The 17,866-nt window shown below is 55.3% G+C and overlaps 5 protein-coding genes and 1 non-coding gene across 6 annotated transcripts; 4 read left to right on the forward strand and 2 right to left on the reverse strand.

The window, feature by feature from the left end:
- Positions 1-1,328: 1,328 nt before the first annotated feature.
- ALI1 (complex I 30 kDa subunit family protein) lies at positions 1,329-2,105 on the reverse strand (the record flags this gene model as incomplete). Its single annotated transcript, XM_083196335.1, has 2 exons — positions 1,329-1,844; positions 1,872-2,105. 2 exons carry the CDS (start codon positions 2,103-2,105, stop codon positions 1,329-1,331), a joined length of 750 nt encoding a protein of 249 aa, XP_083047543.1.
- Positions 2,106-2,566: 461 nt separating this feature from the next.
- Positions 2,567-8,116, forward strand: NOT4 (uncharacterized protein; the record flags this gene model as incomplete). Its single annotated transcript, XM_083196336.1, has 4 exons — positions 2,567-2,610; positions 2,844-2,851; positions 3,012-5,045; positions 5,733-8,116. 4 exons carry the CDS (start codon positions 2,567-2,569, stop codon positions 8,114-8,116), a joined length of 4,470 nt encoding a protein of 1,489 aa, XP_083047544.1.
- Positions 8,117-8,511: 395 nt separating this feature from the next.
- ACO1O0_006960 (potassium channel family protein) lies at positions 8,512-10,872 on the reverse strand (the record flags this gene model as incomplete). The annotated part of the gene is made up of 2 exons (XM_083196337.1): positions 8,512-10,489; positions 10,763-10,872. The coding sequence occupies 2 exons, from the start codon at positions 10,870-10,872 to the stop codon at positions 8,512-8,514; spliced, it is 2,088 nt and encodes a 695-aa protein (XP_083047545.1).
- Positions 10,873-12,081: 1,209 nt separating this feature from the next.
- On the forward strand, positions 12,082-13,231 carry ACO1O0_006961 (uncharacterized protein; the record flags this gene model as incomplete). Its single annotated transcript, XM_083196338.1, has 2 exons — positions 12,082-12,095; positions 12,187-13,231. 2 exons carry the CDS (start codon positions 12,082-12,084, stop codon positions 13,229-13,231), a joined length of 1,059 nt encoding a protein of 352 aa, XP_083047546.1.
- Positions 13,232-13,762: 531 nt separating this feature from the next.
- On the forward strand, positions 13,763-13,845 carry ACO1O0_006962. The gene has a single exon. It is a non-coding gene; the product is annotated as a tRNA-Pro (tRNA).
- A 1,097-nt stretch (positions 13,846-14,942) lies between these two features.
- On the forward strand, positions 14,943-17,820 carry ACO1O0_006963 (uncharacterized protein; the record flags this gene model as incomplete). Its single annotated transcript, XM_083196339.1, has 4 exons — positions 14,943-14,955; positions 15,026-15,676; positions 15,779-16,453; positions 16,505-17,820. 4 exons carry the CDS (start codon positions 14,943-14,945, stop codon positions 17,818-17,820), a joined length of 2,655 nt encoding a protein of 884 aa, XP_083047547.1.
- Positions 17,821-17,866: the final 46 nt, after the last annotated feature.

The raw sequence follows: 17,866 nt of genomic DNA on the forward strand, positions 1-17,866 counted from the left end.
TATGTGTGTCACGTGCGGGCCCCATCGCTGGCTCAGTGCGCCATCACGCACCCTGCATTTCGGGCTCTGATCCAACCAGTGGTCTGGTGCCCCTCCAGGCGCCTTCCCACGTCCATTGATCTCATCCTTACATCTAATGCTGGTCCAGTAAGTTGAATCACATCGACTGTTTCGCCTTGAGAAATCATAGGGGCCTGCCTACCTATGCAGAACTTGCAATATATACATCGTGCTACAAGTTGCGAATATATATGTAGTAGTACCTGGATATAGTTGCGCCCGGTTCGGATGCAGCCAGTGTAAACCTGTCAATCGCTAGGTACCGAAACCGAAACGCCCCTCGTCCCCTCGCCCTGAGGGGCTGTCGAGTCTCAAGTAGTACGTATTTCTACTACAAGTACTCCGTGCAACATCTCCATGGGTCAGGATTGCTATTCTTAGTATGATCGGTGATGCTTTGAGTTTGAGTTGGTGGCGGCCTGCCACAATCTTAGTATTATTGGAAGATATTCTAATTCCGATGATACCAGGTATCTTGGAGAATTCGGGCACTGATCTCAGACCGGAGTACCGTGTGGTAAAGCCACAACTGCTTCACCTGATCCACCCGCATAATTCTGCCTACATCAAACAGATTAATCCCATGGCGGCAAGGTACTTCGTATAGGTATTACTTCAATATATAGGACGTATGTCACACTGCAGCAATTTGGTTTATTACCATTAGGTATTAATTGGCGAGCTTTACGAGTGACGGGGGAGGATTTCCAACAATCCCGACGTCCTACTCGTACCTATTTCCAACCCCCGAGTACCTGCCTGGGTGGGAATATCAACGGTTCACCGCGCAGATTCATGGCCCGACAATCTAAGTGCTTTGTACCCGTCTTTTCTTCGGTCGGTATTGGCAATGGGACGTTAGTATTCGTATATGTTCGAAGTTTCCTAGCGACGGTATTTATCGCTGTTCGTCACTGTGCTTCTTGGGAAACGGTATACCCCGTGACTGTAGCAGCTACCTTCGACTTGTTGAGGTCTTGTGTGATAGGCAAGTACTTCGAGCACCTATAGCAGGGCCTAAGTAGGTAGTGTTCGTAGCCAAAACCTGCGTAGATAGGCACCTCGTGTTCTATCCCGAACGCTTTTACGGATGATGTCCAAAAAGGTGGCACACTACTGGCCTTTCACTCTCAGGTTGCGTTTTGCGCACGTGCAAAGGTAGTATGGGATAAGCTTTGATCAAAATACACAAAGGAGCCTCAAGATTTGCCAGCCATCCCGGCAAGTTATATCTCACATCTAAGTCGTACACCGCTTGAGCGACTCGTCTATTTCTTCGGCTCCTCCTTCTTCTCCTCTGGCTTAGGTGTGGGAAGCTTGAAAGATTCAGGAGTGCGATCCTGGCCCGGCCCAATCTGCTCCCAAGCGCTCGATCCGCCCTCGAAGTTTCGGAAAGCCTGCGTCAATTCGAGAGGCTCCGTGACAATGCGCTTCTTCTCCTCGTCATAGCGAATCTCGGTGTAGCCGGTGAGAGGGAAGTCCTTGCGGAACGGATGTCCCTCGAACCCATAGTCCGTCATAATACGACGCAGATCGGGGTGGCCGACAAACAGGACGCCGAACATATCGTACACTTCTCGCTCGTACCAGTTGGCACCTCCGAAAAGACTAGTAATGCTGGGCACGGGAGACGCTTCGTCGGCATATGTCTTAACTCGGATACGAGAGTTGTGGCGGATCGAGAGCAGGTTGTAGACAATCTCAAAACGGTTCTCGCGTGTCGGATAGTCGGCACAAGTCACAGTGCTGACTTGGGTGAATTCAGCAGCAGTGTTGTCTGGGCACTATTAGAAGTTTGAATGGAAGCTAACTGGCGGCAGATACCAACACTTGAGAAACGAAAAGACGGGGATGACACCGGACGGGGGGATGTAGATGGTAAGCTCGTCCTTCCAGACCGAAAACTGCTGGATGTACTTCGGCAGACATCCCATTATCCAGGCACCGTAACGGTGAAGGTTGTCGGCCTTGCTCTGGTACTTATCGGCCGGGTTGACGATGGGAGCCTTGAGGGTTCCGATATGGTCGCGGGGCGCCTTTCGCATGTTCGGAGAGTCTTTGGGGATTGCGACATATTGACTGGTGGTCGTGGAGAAGAGGCGCAAAGCTTGCTCATTGCGGCACAAGGTTGAGGGCTTGGCGGGCCTCAAAGCTGAAGCAATAGCCCCGCTGCGAGTGAGTTTGGTCGCCATGGCCTTTATGGTGTCGGTCCGTGGCCAATTGACGATTCACTGTTGGCGGTCGAGGAGAAGAAGTCGGTTGTTGCATTGATCTGGATTGCAACAACGTCGTTGTGGTTGGATGGAAATTCCCGTGGTTCTGCCGGTGGACGCGACGGTCCCGGCTGCGCTATGGCGCGGGTGAACTTTGTTCCCATGCCAGACTACTTTGCATGTTCTGCTGGGGATGCATCTTGAGTCTTCACATTTCTACCGTACCCACCTACCTTAGGAATTCTTGTTTTCCCCCCGTTAGCCAGCGAGCTCATCAGCATCAGTCTACCACCATGGCGCCACAAGACTCTTTCTTCGAGGAAGAGGCAGATACCTGGTAAGTCGACTTTCACGCCGGAAACGCGTTCTACCAACTCCTAATTGCCTCGATGTTTCGGGCAGCTATGGCATGACTCCTGGACGCTGACTTCCGTCTTAGCCCCCTCTGCATCGAAGAATTCGACTTATCGGATAGGAATTTTCGACCATGTCCTTGCGGATACCAAGTACGAAATCCATGCGCCACCGCGACGGCCTCCAGTATACCACGTCGCTAACCACCCTCTATAGGTTTGTCAGTTTTGCTTCAACAACATTAAAAATAATATGAATGGACTATGCCCAGCATGCCGCCGGCCATATGACGAGAAGACAATAGAATGGAAAGTCATCAGTTCAGAGGAGTATGTAGTTTGCTTTCGATTCTACTCTCTACATCAGGCTGACACTATCGCAGAGTCGCCGAGTTCCGCGCAAACATCCAGAAGAACCAGAAAAGACGTGCCCAAGAGCAACGCCAAAAAGAGGCTCAAAAGCGCGAGGCAGAGAAGGAGAACCGCAGGAACCTCGTCGGAGTGCGCGTCGTCCAGAAGAACCTCGTTTACATCACGGGGCTGGCGCCCACGGTCCGGGAAGACGAATTGCTCAAGACGTTGCGCAAACCCGAGTTTTTTGGCCAGTACGGAAATATCCAAAAGATTTCGATCAGCAATAGGAAAAGCCCGGATGGCCAACCTCAATCGCTGGGAATCTACGTCACCTTCGAGAAGCCAGAAGAGGCCACGCGGTGTATACAAGCTGTTCATGGGTCCACGAATGGAGATCGTTATCTCAAAGCCCAACATGGCACGACAAAGTATTGTTCAGCATGGCTAAAGAATGAGAAGTGCAACAACCCTGGCTGCATGTTCCTTCACGAGCAAGGCGACGATGAGGACAGTTATACGCGTCAAGACTTGTCGTCCATGAACAGTATACACACTCAAAGGCCGCTACCCGGCGGCGGTAGCTCTAGCCGGACGGCTTCGCGGCAGCAGATGTCTCACCCTACACCTCCCCCCGCCTCCCAGGCGATGGCACGATCTTCCAGCAAAGATGGATCGGAGGGTGGTGTGGACGCTTCAGCATTACCGTCATCTGCAAATTGGGCTCGAAATCCGCAGCGCAGTCGTCGCGGTAGCCACGCTACTAGTGGAGCGGCACCTAGCCCAGTCGTCTCCGCATCAGTCCCAGCGACATCCAAAGCAACTGAGGAAGTCGTCGAGGACACGGAACAACCGAGCAGCCCGCAGGATTCCATTCACGGTGGGAATGGGACCGAAACTACTCCACTCGATGATTTGCTGTTGCGGTACCCCGAAGGCTCTTTGAAGTCCCTTATTGATGCGCTCCAAAGCTGGACAATGCCTAACTTCACCGAAACCCTTGGCGACATGTCGGAGTATCCGCCCTTGTTTGACGTTCGGGGTGGTGAGAGACGGCGGACGATGCGCGAGGATGAGGATATGAGGCTTGATGGGGACCAGGACGATCAGGGGGAGGCCCAAGAACCATCAGAGGGTGAGCCCGAAACTGGGGGCAGTCTTGCACTTGGGGGAGAGCCTGAGGAGCGAGAGGCCAGCAGTGAGACCCACGGCTTCGACCAGCGGCGCCCCGGCACCCAGCCACCAATCCAACGCGGCAGCACGGATGGCCTATTTGGACCCGCCATCGGTGGTTCGAACTTTGGGCAGAGCTCGTCTAACCCTGTCGGGCGCACCATGACGCCCCAGCAGCTGTTCTCTCTGAGGTCGCAGGGTGGATTCGGAGACCAGATGCCACCCGGCATTCCCAACCAAAACAACGGTTTCTCAAGCCAGGGCCACAACCGCCAGTCCTCCAGGTTCAGTTTCGCCAACGAAAGCGGGAACTCGGCAACCAACGTCAAGCTAGCTGCTAATCCTCGGATAATGGCACAGCAGTCCTCTATGATGCCCAATACCTTTCAGTCTCAGGGAGGCAACCAGTTCTACGGCACATCGATGCCTGGCCCACCACCCGGCCTGAAATCGACGGGGACACCGCCGAGTATGTTTGGCCAAGGGGGCTTCAGCGGCTCAGGATTCGGAGGCGCTCCGAAAGATTCACCGAATGAGTTGCTCCAAAGCCTCATCGGTCGAAATCGAGGAGGCAACAACCAGGCCCATGATGCCGGCAAGCGTGAGTACATGATTTCTTCTTTCTCCAACCAGTATCTACCTCCCTCTACCTCCACCCCAGCTCCTGCTCCCGGCCTCCTGGCATCGCTCTATGGGAACCAGCCCGGAGCTTTCCAAGACTTCGGTTCCAAGCAGAAGAAGAAGGGGAAGAAGCACAGGCATGCTAACACTTCCTCCTCGGGGGGGAGTGGCTTAGTAGATCTTGCGGACCCGAGTATCCTTCAGGCAAGGATGCAGCATCAGTCTCAGAGCAATGCCGGAGCGGGGCATGGACTGTTTGGTGGACAGAGTCAAGGTGGGTACAACCCCAGCATGATGTATAATGCCGGATATACCAGGTGGTAGTTGAGAGCGGGCGATATGACGTTTTTGTTTTTGCTGGTTATTTGGGACACATCACACTCTGCGTAATGTTTTATTTTCTGCTGCGGTGTACGGCATGAGCGTTGGAGGTGGCATTCTCTTGTCTGTTTGGAAGGGAACAACGGGGACACGCATTTGATTCAACTGGAGAATGCGAGGATATACCCACCCAGCGAAGTAGCTTGGGGACTGCTTCGGGCGTCAACTTCTACTTTGGGGAACAGAAGTCGCAACGTCATGCCGGACCTACCGCTGTCGACCTTTGTCATTTCACACCAGGACCGGCGTTTTAGCCGCCCGTGGCGGTTTCGAGGGTCAAGTCAGGCAAGCCATCATCGTCTTCCACGAGTCCCCCGATATGTACGTTAACAGTTTGCACTCGTCCGCCTAGGTCGGGTAACATCTTTGGGTCAGAATATACCTACCTGCACCCTATTCTCTCCGAAATGTCCTCGTTTTCACTGTCCCTGTGGAAGACGATGATGGCAGCCGTAGCATGACTTACTTGCTGCATTTTCATGTATATAACATAACATAAGCGTTTCGTAGTGCCTGCTCTCCACTACACAATCACCACCCTCAGTGCGGAGAGATTGGACCGCGGCTAATGGTTTCTTAGATGACGAACTCCCGTCTCTCGATGAAGCGACTAATTCCGTGGATGCACTGGTCTCCGATGACACCTTCGATAGCATTATGCAGTCTGGCCTAGTATCTCACTCCAGCACTGGGCTGTCAGCTCCGCCTGGTTTTGATCTTGCGCACGGGCACAGTGATGCGACTTTCGCGACTGCGGCAGCGGTCTTGCCAGGGTCGCAGCGACATCATCACATCGTGCCTGCGCTGCCTAAGATGCCCCCAGGCTTGGCCACGGAGGTCACCACGCCGGAACAGATACCTCGAAGACTAGCAACCCCCAGTTCCTCAGATGCAAAGAGGAATATTAAAGTTTTGGCGGCGGAAAGCGGGCTTTCTAAAACTATATCTTCACAGGCAAATCCGCCACTGAGGGGTGACACTCTGCAGGATGAGGATTTCCCAGCACTCAACGCCCCGAAGGCAATAGACAGTAAGGTCCGGCAAACGTCGTCACCAGCGCCGTCTGTCACAACCCCAAGGGGAACGCCGGTGCCGAAGAAGGAGAAGAGCGTGGGGAGACTTGGCAACAATGGCAAAGCTCCTGAGAGCCCTAGCATGGAAGCAGCAACGCCTAACAACAAAGGCAGCGTCAGGAGACTCCCTGCTCTCAATACTCAAATGGTAGCATCACCATCCCCTGCCCCTAAAGCTGAGAAAATGGCGGCTACTCCCGAAAAGCCTGCAACAGCTTCAGCGGCAGCGTTCCCTCCACTCCCAACTCCATCCGCTGGCAGTTCGTCCCCTGCCGCAGCCAGGCCAGCACCGAAGACGCTTCGGGTGGTACCGACTCCCAAGACTGAAGTCCCTCCTATAGCTTCACCGGTCTCTGCTGTGTCAAGAGCCATGTCTCTCTCGAATATCCGACCAGACACACCGCTGAGCGAGATGGTTAGTGACACCGCATCCATGGTCTCTGCGTCGGTGTCGGCGTCACGAGCCGGCTCCCCCCCTCCATCAAAGATTGGGACAGCAGCCATTCGGGCTACTACCAAGAGCCAGCAGCGCAAACAGCGAAAGGAGGCACTCAAACAGGATACAAAACTCATTGCTGAAGCTCCTAAGGTCGACCCGGAGGAGCATGCACCGGTTCTGGGGCGAAAGAAGAAACAGAAGAAGGAGAAGCCTCCCCCAAAGCCGGCCCCGTCGAAGTCGAAAGTCCTAGAACCTGCACCTGAGCTTACAAAAGATAAGGATGAGAATAAGGAGCTGGGCAATGAAGAACCGGAAGCTAAGAGAATGGGTTCTGATGCGGACCTGGCCAAGGAATCGGAACCTCGGCAGTCAGAGAAAGGAAAGACAAACGGTAAGAGTTCCGAGAAGGCCAAAGAGCCCGAAAAGCCAAAGCCAAAGCTTCAGGCTGAGGAGGTGCTCGACTACACTTCAGTCTCCAACCAGGAACAGGGGCAGGCAGATTCGGCTTCTGAGCGACCCGACACTCCGGAGCTGGGCCCAATGTCTGTCTTTAATGAAATCAAGAACAGCCTCTGGGCTTCCGCAATTGATCGGCTGCACATGCTGAGACCGGTAACATCCAACTCATCGCGGACCGACCATGGGTCAAAGAGCGCTGCCGTTGCAGCAGCAGCGAAAGGTGATGAGCCTGCGCCCTGCAAAGACTGCGCCTGCAAATGTGGCGAGATCCAGGACGCTGATCTAGCAGCGCTACGAGCAGGCAAGCCTGTTCGCAAGCAGTTCCATGTTGATGGCAGCCGAATGCTTATCACGCCTAATGGGGATTGCATCCGCGGTTTATCAGCTGAGGAGGAAGATGCTTTCTTGCAACTGCAAGGCTCGATTGCCACTGACGCTGAGCATCCTGGTGCCTTTGTGTTCCAACGACATCAGCCTGGCAATGGGGCTTTTTCGCTCATCAAAGGACGGGCAGTCCCCAACGGTCGCCCTAACATATTCCCCGCAACAACCCAGCCCCAATCCCAGGACCCTATTGGCAAGCTCCAGCGGGAGGACGCCCTCAGCTACATTAATCAATACGTCCTGCCCCGTCTCAATCTGGGAGCTACCAATGTCGGTTGGCCCAAGGGGGCCACGGTGCGCCAGGATGCGGCGGCAGCGAGCCTCAATTCCCTGGCGCCCTACTTTTACGGCCCGGATGCTGCCGCTGGCGTTGGTATCTACAGCGCCCCGGACAGCAAGGACTTTGCTCCCACATCGTCCACGGTCGGCCCACCCAGCGAGGACGGCGCCAAGTGTGGCGGGACGGGGGTGAGCGGTATGCCCCTGATGAGCGTGGAAGACGCGGAGGCGGCCCTGGGTGCGGCGAGAAAGGAGACGGAGAAGCTGGAGAAGAAGCTGAATGCGCTGATCAAGACGAATAAGAGAGTCCTGGTTGGTACTGGAAGCTAGGTGTCCGAAGTAGACCACCAAGGGAGCGATCCCCATGTCCCAACGCTGATACAGAGATATGTCTAGAGGGCAGAGCGCCATGACTCGAGCATGCCTGTATCAGCGGATGTACCAAAACTTTGTACAAACCTTTAGACAAATGTTTAGAAGGCATCCGTCACACATTAATTGTACAGTTTACCATCCCATCACCTCTCGTAGTCATCGTATTATGGTATCATACTTGGTCCATGCATGCAAGCTATCTTCTCCTCTCGCAGCCTATGAATCGCCCCAAATTGAAAAACCAACATTGCCATCACAACTCCGCAAAGCTAATGCATAGTATATATACTAGTAGTTAGTAACATGGGGGGCAAGAATGAAGATTCAATAGTCCCCCCTTATTAGGAATATCATGACCGGCCCCTCTTCTCGTTCAGTCCAGCCGCGAAGGCGTTGGCCGCCCTGGCAACACCGAGGGATTTTGCGAGTTGGTTTGTTGTACGGGGCTTCCTCTTGAGCTGGCGTCTCCGCTCGGCAGAAAGGGACTCGCGCAGGCGGTTGATGAGGTGGTCGAGGATCCACTCGCTCTCCTCCTGGGAACCCATGAGGGGACTGCGGTTGCCGACCCACGACCACTTGATGTTCTGGCCGGCTTCGTTGCGGATCGGGTTGAGCCGGCACGCCGGTTGATTGTCAAGCTCGTCGTGCCCCGCGAGGCCACCCCCCCTAAGGCCCTTGGCACGAGGTTTGCGGTGGTTTTCCGGATCGCGCTCGTCTTCCCCGATGAGCTTCAGGTACCACGCCCACTCCTCGAAGGTGTATTGGTGAGGTTTCGGCTCGCGAAGGTGGCGGCTGACGACCTGAATCTCGGAGATGAGGAGGAAATGGAATTCGGTGCCGCTAGGTAGCTCATCTAGGGGGTCGCGGATGCGGGACAATGAACGGCGAACGTGTGACGTGAAGGTGGATGTTCCTCTGGCTTGGTTTGCCGCCTGTTCGTCACTGTGCTGCGCACGTTCCACGTCGAGGAAGCTGCTACGCCCTCTGCCTTCTTCCTGGGCAGGGGATGATTGCGACTGGTCAGGCAATTCCCCTGATGAATCGTCGCTATCGTCGTCGTCGTCGAGTGGCGGGATAGGGTCACTGGGGGTAGGCTTGGGAAAGGTTTCGAAATCGGGAAACAGTTTCCCGAATGTGAGCATGCTCACGATGTGCTTCAGATTTCCCATGAAGCCATCGTCCCCAGGTAGAATCGTGATGTTACCTAGTTCCAGCGTTGCCTCGCGGATGAACTTGACGACTGTGTCTCCAGCATTGGAGATGAGCACGGTCGTGGTGGGCAGAGCCAGGAGCGACCAAAAGACGAAGAACGATCTACCGGCATTTGAGACTGGCGCAAAGGCTCCGTAGCCAATAGTTGTCAAGCCGGTGAAGCTGAAGTAGAAGGCGTCGAAATAGGTCATTTCCTGGTAGTCCTCCTCGCATCTGAGAAAGATGGCCGCACCGACCAGCCACAAGGCGACCCAGGTGCCGGTCGATATTCCCATGGCCACCCATCTCCGGCGCATCGAGGCTCGGTGCTGGATGCGTCGCATAAGCTCGAACTCGGCTTTCCGACGCTCATACTCGTTGGGCGGGGTATTTCCAGTATCCAGACTGGACTGCGAACTTGCAGTTGGGATAGATTCTGTATAGATGGGCTTCAGGATAGCGTCTTCGCCTCGTGCTGTCATGGAGCGGACTGTCTTTCGACGAGCCTTTTCTTCTATTCGGGCACTTAATCGTCTCTGACCACGCTCAAGAATCATGCTCCTGATGGAGGCAATGACGAGACCAAGGCTTATGATACCGACGAGCGCATAAGGAATCATTAAGGCGCGGCCAACATTGTTTGTGGGGGCGTAATCTCCGAAACCAACGGTAAATAGGGTAACATCGGCCCAGTAGAGTGCGTCGAGATAGTTCCAATTCTCAGCGTGAGAGAATACCAGGGCACCCAGGAGCAGGTACATGAGGAAGACGATGGTCTGCAGCATCAGGGTACGCTGGCTTGTAGTCAGAATAAAATCCTTGTCATAATGCCCCGTCCAGGCGCCCCAAAAGGTTACGGCCATGCAGGAAGCCATGGAGAAGTAGAGTATGGCGGCCCACACCCCGTACCAGAAGGCCTGGGACAGTTTGTACTGGCTACTTGGGCCAGGGAGGCCTTCAGACAGAGGCCCTACTGCGGTTGCAGTGAGGGCCACGAGCAGAATGGAAGAAATGTACCATCCAGCAATGGTGATGGGTTGGGCAATGCTGAATCGGACACGCCGAGCCATGTTGAGCAAGAGGAACGCGTTGCCCACGATAGCCACGGCCAACTGAACGGCATTGATGATGAGGAGCCTGAGGGCAATTAGTAGCGGATATGAGAGGAGATATTATCGAAAGATACCATGAAGGGTCCTTGATAAAGGAAGCTGTGGTAATATTTTGGCCAGGTTTGATCTGCTGTAGCCAGGGTCGGGCGAGGGCGCAGATACTAAAGGCCGAGGCAACAGGGCCAAGGGTGCCTGCTATCAAAGGGAAGGCAGAGGAGGCAAACCACCATCGGCTGAGACGTAGTCAGTGCCATGGTCGCCTAGTATCAAGCCTTTCCAAGCTACACGCCGGGCTCACCTGGGATAGAGATGGGCTTCATCGTTCTGGAAGCGATACTGCTTGGGAAGCTGGCCCTCGGCCTGCACCGCATGGCTTTGAATATCTTCTCCAAGATCGGCGTCGTTCATGGTGGGTTTCGTTTCTTTGATCTGCCGGATCAGGGTTGATCTTGCTGACGCCGGGTCCGATCCTCAAGATCTGGCCACCAAAGAGGCCTTCGAGGTCGCAGTGTGAGGCCCCATTGGGAGGAGGTAGCTAGCACTTATGAGGAGATGGCCATCATGGTGATAGGCGGATGTCAACACTGCCAAGAGTTGGGGCTGGGCGGTAGCCAAGCCGTAGGAGTGCAGGAAGTGCAGGAAGTGCAAGAAGTGCAAATGTGCATGTGTGGAGGAATGACGTCGAGGGTTCATCGCGAACCTAAAGTCGTGAAGTTGCGAAATGTTAGTGTTTCCCCACGATTGGAATGGACCGTGGACGCCACTCCAGCGGGCTGCGGGTTGCTACAGGCGCTATTCTTACTACGTAAAGGCGCTACATGCGCTACCAGTTGCAATCAGCCACCCTCACACACCTGGAGGTGTTGTACTCCGTAGGAAGCGTATAAGAGTTGTCTGGACTGCATCCACATTCACCCTCAAAGCATACTACTTGACGAAGCGAGGGACAAGCATGGAGCTACTTAAATAGTGCATTTAGCAACAAAGATAGCCATGGCACACTGGTGCCTTTTCACTGACAACGTGGTGTATGAGGTGTTAATTAAACTGGGGGTATTTTCGATCTACATTTACTATTTCTCACTTGGTATAATGTAGTGATACGTATTTCGGGCTCTCTGGCACCTGGAGCTGCTTGAGGAACCCCCCGGGCCATCTGGACTTCTACGAGTACGAGTACAATGTTGGACGTTGTGGGGCACTTCCTGTGGTCCAGTCAATTTTCGGGTAGACAGTGCAAGATGTTGGACATTGTCCAAGATCAACCCCAGCCATTTCACAACTCAGACCCCTCGACACACCAAGGCTTGTTTACATCCAGTTTGAAAGGTCACCAATCACAATCCGACCGGCAGACGTGGGCGATGCATCGTGCACTCCCCCCTCTACCACCGAGCTAGTTATTGAGCTAGAGAGCATGGTGATCAGCGTAGGTTGACTCGTCACATGGCACCGTTCCATCAGCTAACATGCATTCTTAGCCTCCTTAAATACGCATCCAATTGCTCTTGCTCACGCAGGAGAATATGCGAGCATGGAATAGCCCGTTGCGCAGTCATTTCATCCGCCTCCCGCTTCGCCGGGCCTCGTCCACCAGGGCCTTTGCAACGCGTAGCCATGAGCGCGTCGAGGTGCGATGTGGCTCCTCGGGCCATGTCACCATAGAGTGGGTGCCTTCGTACTAGGTCACCGTTGAGCACCTCATGGCTAACCAGCTGCAAGTCTTTTCAACGTGTCGGAATGCCCCACAGAATCGAGTTTGTTGATACACCTGCCGGCATTCCCCTCGAGTCAAGACGCGGGACAGGCTCAGCTTCCAGAAGTCCTCCGAGAATGGCCTGTCGCGAGCATCAACTACCGCTGGGATGAGCTGGACTCAGATCTCCCCCATAGCACGCGGCAAGGAACCTGGCCAGCACCAGTTCACGACACGGCCTTTGCCTACTCCTGGATTCTCGCCAACCTGGCCCCGCCTCACCCTGGACGACGCGACATTTTTGTCTATGGGTCCTTCTTGGGTGCCAGCCTGGCCATGTCCCTTGCCTTGAGCGAGACTACGCGTCATGCGAGGTTTGGTGTCAGAGGTGTTGCCACGTACAATGGCGTCTACAACTGGACCATGTTTCTCCCCGAGCATCCCATCCACAAACGCAAAAAGTCCACACTTCAGGGTGCACTCACATCTAAGCCTCTTGCCGAGGGAGCACGATTGGAGGAGCTCCAGGAATGGATACCACACTTGTTCAGGGAACCGTCAAACCTCTTCGACCCCTTTGCAAGTCCCAGCTTGTTCTTCCACAACCCAGGACTCCATGTTCCTAGTAGCTTCGATGCGGACTCCTCACCGTTGTATGACTTGGTGTCTCTCATGACTGGTCAGGCAACGGACAAAGAACCAACCGAACCGCTCAAACCACCGCGAAAGTCTCACCTCGTCTTCCCACCTCGGGCATCGACACTCGCGATCCCAGAGGCCTTGCTTCTGTATGAGAAGCACTCTAGACAGCTGTCCAAGGGAAAACGCGCCTTGAAGCGGCGGGGTAACACGTTTGAGACGCAGGCTGCGGAGCTGGCGGAACTGATGCAGCGCAGCATTAATAAGGTCGAGCTCAAGGAGCGGAGCAAATGGGACGACGGCATGGATAGCTGGGAAGAGGAGGCGTCTCGCAGGGTGCAAGTAAAAGAGGTGGCTGATGAGGCGGGTGGCCTCTGTCTAGGTGCGGACGCGCAAGAGCGGCTCTTGGAATGGTTGGAGGAAAGGGCCTGACTTGGTGTTGATGCAGCTGAAGATTACCAACCAAGAATTTATCGCAAAGCCGCAATATCTACAGACTAATAGTCCTCAGAGTGACAAAATACGGAAATCATGATGTGGGGAACTTTCGAGAGGGACATTTCGTTCCGAAGTGAGTCAAAGGCGCTTGGGCGGGGAGTGGAAAAAGGGCATGATCCAAATACGACTACTAGAGCGATCGATGATGAGATACCTACGTACCTACTCGTATCTACGAATATTCTGAAGTCAGAATGCATGCCCAAGGCTTTTCAGTAGGTACACACTGGCAGTATTTCAGCTCACCAGCGATACAACACAAAACATGCCAACAGCCTCTATTGAATCTTGCCACAAGCCACCGGCACTATACATGACACGAAACCTCCTGTAGCCAAGATGATAGGACCCATATGCTTCATGCGTTGGTCATAATATGGCATTTTCAACAACGGGGTGGCCTGAAGCAACTGGACGAAAGGTTCAAATACCTTATATCTTCAGACAAGAACATATCGAGACAACGGCCTGATGGTCTAGTGGTATGATTCGCGCTTTGGGTTCCACCTGTTTGTGCGAGGTCCCGGGTTCAATCCCCGGTCAGGCCCCGTTCTTTCTTTTTTGCTCATTTTTGCACTGTCTTTTTTTTTGCCCCTTGAAAAAAGATGGATTGTTTGTTTTATTTCCAGTCTTAAATAATACATACAGCATGTTGTTTTGGGCAGACGAGTACCTAATACCTTTACGGGTAGGATCGTAGGTACGTAATTACCGTTGTGGGAAATCCAACCGAGGACACTGGTGAAGACTCCGGTCCGTCGTCTCACTGCGGAAATCGTGGGCATGGTAAGACATGATCGACATCAATATTTCCACGCTTTGTGTCGAAGACATTGTCTTGGAGGCAGCCTCTGCTACCACCCCTGCTCCTGATAAGTCGGTGGGCGTTGTGCTTTCCCCACATGGGCCTAGAAGCTCGCCGATTCATACGCGGGGGTAGCTGAACATGTAAGGTAATTTACCATGTTGAGCCCCAGATGAAAAGATGCGGCAGTGATAACGACGTACGTCCCTGGACACGATGATAGAATTCCCTGCACGTCTTATCTCGTCGTTCGCAGCGCAAAAATCAATGCTTTGCATGACCAGTGCTCTGCATGCAGCATCACGAGGTCTGCTGATGATGGCAGAGGGCCCCAAATGGGCCAAATGGGGCGGGGACGTCGACTGGCGCCACAAGCGCTGGGGGACCCTCCAACGGCGAGCTCCCTCAGTGGCCTGCAGCTGGAATGCGGAAGATTAGCCGCTTGCACCCTGCAGCTCCCCCGGTCGGGTTTCATCCCAAGGGCCCTGGCTGGCTGCCTCGACCTGCATCACCGGCCACCGCTGATTCACCGGATGGTGCAACTTTCTCGACCGCCTCCGGCTCCCCCCACCCTCTCTCAAATTCTCCATCATCGTGTGCTTTGAGCCACCTCCCCCATCAACTCTCGGTTCTATCACCGAAACCCCATCCCCATAAGGTACGTTCAATCCCGACACTGGCTTGTGCGTTCGTCCGATGTGGGAGCTCCCAAGGGCTCCCTCCCGAGACCTGTGCAACTGGGGGCTGTCGATAGCAACAGCCGCCAACAAAAACAAACAAAGCTAACCCTCCTCGCAGCCTTTTGAACATCCTCCTCCCCCCCTCGCCCCTCCGCCCAAAATGCCTGGTGTCCGTAAGTCAGCCGTCTAATCACCTAATATCTTCCAGCAAGGACGATGCTAACAACTCCGCGCTTCTACCAGCTCTCGGAGCCCTTGAGAACCTCAAGGCTAGACTCAAAGGCGTCTTCAAGAAGAAGGTTGCCGAAGTTACCCATACGGAGCCAACGCCCGAAAATAAGCCTGCTGAGGCCAAACCTGAAGAGACCAAGCCCGAGGAGGCGAAGCCCGAAGAGACCAAGCCTGCTGAGGCGAAGCCTGAAGAGACCAAGCCTGCTGAGGCGAAGCCTGAAGAGACCAAGCCTGCTGAGGTGAAGCCTGAAGAGACCAAGCCTGCTGAGGTGAAGCCTGAAGAGACCAAGCCTGCTGAGGCCAAGCCTGAAGAGATCAAGGCCGAGGAGCCTAAGGTTGAGGAGCCCAAGACTGAGGCGCCCAAGGCTGAGGAACCTAAGGCTGAGGAGCCTAAGGTTGAGGAGCCCAAGACTGAGGCAGCCAAGGCTGAAGAACCCAAGGTTGAGGAACCCAAGGCTGAGGAACCTAAGGTCGAGGAGCCCAAGGTCGAGGAGCCCAAGGTTGAGGAACCCAAGGCTGAAGAGCCCAAGGCTGAAGAGCCCAAGGTCGAGGAGCCCAGGGTTGAGGAGCCCAAGGCCGAAGAGCCTAAGCCCGCGGAGTCCAAGCCCGAGGAACAGCCTGCCAAACCGGCCGCCGAGCCCGCAAAGACCGCAACCCCCGCCAGTACGTTCAATCCAAAGTGCAATCGCATCCAGATGTTCTAGGAGCGAAATCCGGACGTCAGGAGAGCATTCGGGGATCTAACGCGCACATGTACTTGAACAGCTGACCCTGCCCCCGCCCCCGAGCCCGCCAAAGAGGAAGTGAAGCCTGAGGAACAGACGGAGCCTACTATTGCTCCCGAGCCTGCCGAGAAGGAAGCCCCCGCCGCCGAGCCTGCCAAGGAGGAAGTGAAACCCGAGAAGAAGACGGAGCCCGCTGCTGCTCCTGAGCCTGTTGAGACGGAAGCCCCCGCCGCCGAGCCTGCCAAGGAGGAAGTGAAACCCGAGAAGAAGACGGAGCCCGCTGCTGCTCCTGAGCCTGTTGAGACGGAAGCCCCCACCGCCGAGCCTATCAAAGAGGATGTGAAGCCTGAAGAGAAGACCGAGCCGGCTGCTGCCCCTGAGCCTATTGAGGCGGAAACCCCCACCACCGAGCCTATCAAAGAGGATGTGAAGCCTGAAGAGAAGACCGAGCCGGCTGCTGCCCCTGAGCCTATTGAGAAGGAAGCCCCCGCCGCCGAGCCTATCAAAGAGGATGTGAAGCCTGAAGAGAAGACCGAGCCTGCTGCTGTTCCTCAGCCTACTGAGGTGGAAGCCCCTACTGCTGCCCCTGAGCCTGTCGAGGTGGAGGCCCCCGCTGCTGCGCCCACCGCTGAGCCTGCTAAAGAGGAGGTGAAGCCTGAAGAGAAGACGGAGCCTGCTGCTGCCCCTGAGCCTGTTGCAGAAGCCCCCGCTGCTGGTAGGTAGACCCCATGTGTATATGGAATTCATATGACTAACTTGTTCCTAGCTTCCACCGAGGCTCCCACCGTTGAGGCTCCCGTTGAGGAAAAGGAGGAGACCTCTGCTCCCGCCGTTCCCGCTCCTGAGGCTCCCGAACAGAAGAAGGAGGAGGCCCCTATTGCTGAAGCTCCCATTGTTGAGGCCCCCGTCGAGGAGAAGAAGGAGGAGGCCCCTATTGCTGAGGCTCCCACTGCTGAGGCCCCCATCGAGGAGAAGAAGGAGGAGGCCCCTATTGCTGAGGCTCCCACTGCTGAGGCCCCCATCAAGGAGAAGAAGGAGGAGGCTCCTGCTCTCGTCACTCAGACTCCTGCTACTGAGACTCCTGTCCCCGAAGCTCCTGTCGAAGAGAAGACGGAGGAGGCTCCCGCTCCCGCTCCCGCTACTGAAGCCCCTGCTGAGGCCCCAGTTGTTGAGGTTCCCACTATTGAGGCCCCCATCGAGGAGAGGAAGGAGGAGGAGGCCCCCGCTGCTGAGGCCCCGGTCGAGGAGAAGACGGGGGAGACCTCTGCTTCCGCCACTCCTGCTCCCGAGGTTCCCGAACAGAAAAAGGAGGAGGCTCCTGTTATTGAGGCTCCCGTTATTAAGGCCCCCGTCGAGGAGAAAAAGGAGGAGGAGGCCCCCGCTGCTGAGGCCCCGGTTGAGGAGAAGAAGGGGGAGGCCCCCGCTATTGAGATTCCTGCCCCTGAAGCCTCTATCGAAGAGAATAAGGGGGATATTCCTGCTCCCGCTCCCGCCGTTGACGCCCCCGCCGAAGAGAAGAAGGAGAAGGCTCCTGCTCCCGTCACTGAGGCTCCTGCTACTGAGACTCCTGTCGAAGAGAAGACGGAGGAGGCTCCCGCTCCCGCTCCCGCTACTGAAGCCCCTGCTGAGGCTCCCGTTGAAGAGAAGGAAGAAGTTGCTGCCGCCGCCGCTGAAGCTCCCGCTCCCGCTGTAGAGAAGAAGGAGGAGACCCCCACTCCTGCCGTTGATGCTCCTGCGGCTGAGGCTCCTGTTGACGAGAAGGACGAGGCTCCCGTTGAAGAGAAGAAGGAGGAGGCTCCTGTTGAAGAGAAGAAGGAGGCTGCTCCCGCTGCTGAGGCTCCCGTTGCAGAGAAGAAGGAAGAGGCTCCCGTTGAAGAGAAGAAGGAGGAGGCTCCCGCTGCTGAGGCTCCCGCTGCTGAGGCTCCCGCTGCTGAGGCTCCCGCTGCTGAGGCTCCCGTTGCAGAAAAGAAGGAAGAGGCTCCCACCCCGGCCGCTGAGGCACTCGAGGTTGAGGCACCTATCGACGAGAAGAAGGAGGCCGCTGCTCCCGCCGCCCCCGCTGTTCCCGCTGTTTCTTCTTAAGCGCTGTTTATCACCATGTTTTCCTGACGCCGGCTATGACAAGGCC

Source organism: Amphichorda felina (genome assembly GCF_050947745.1).
Source record: "Amphichorda felina strain 45539 chromosome Unknown scaffold_7, whole genome shotgun sequence".
In the NCBI taxonomy this organism is placed as follows: Eukaryota; Fungi; Ascomycota; class Sordariomycetes; order Hypocreales; family Bionectriaceae; genus Amphichorda; species Amphichorda felina.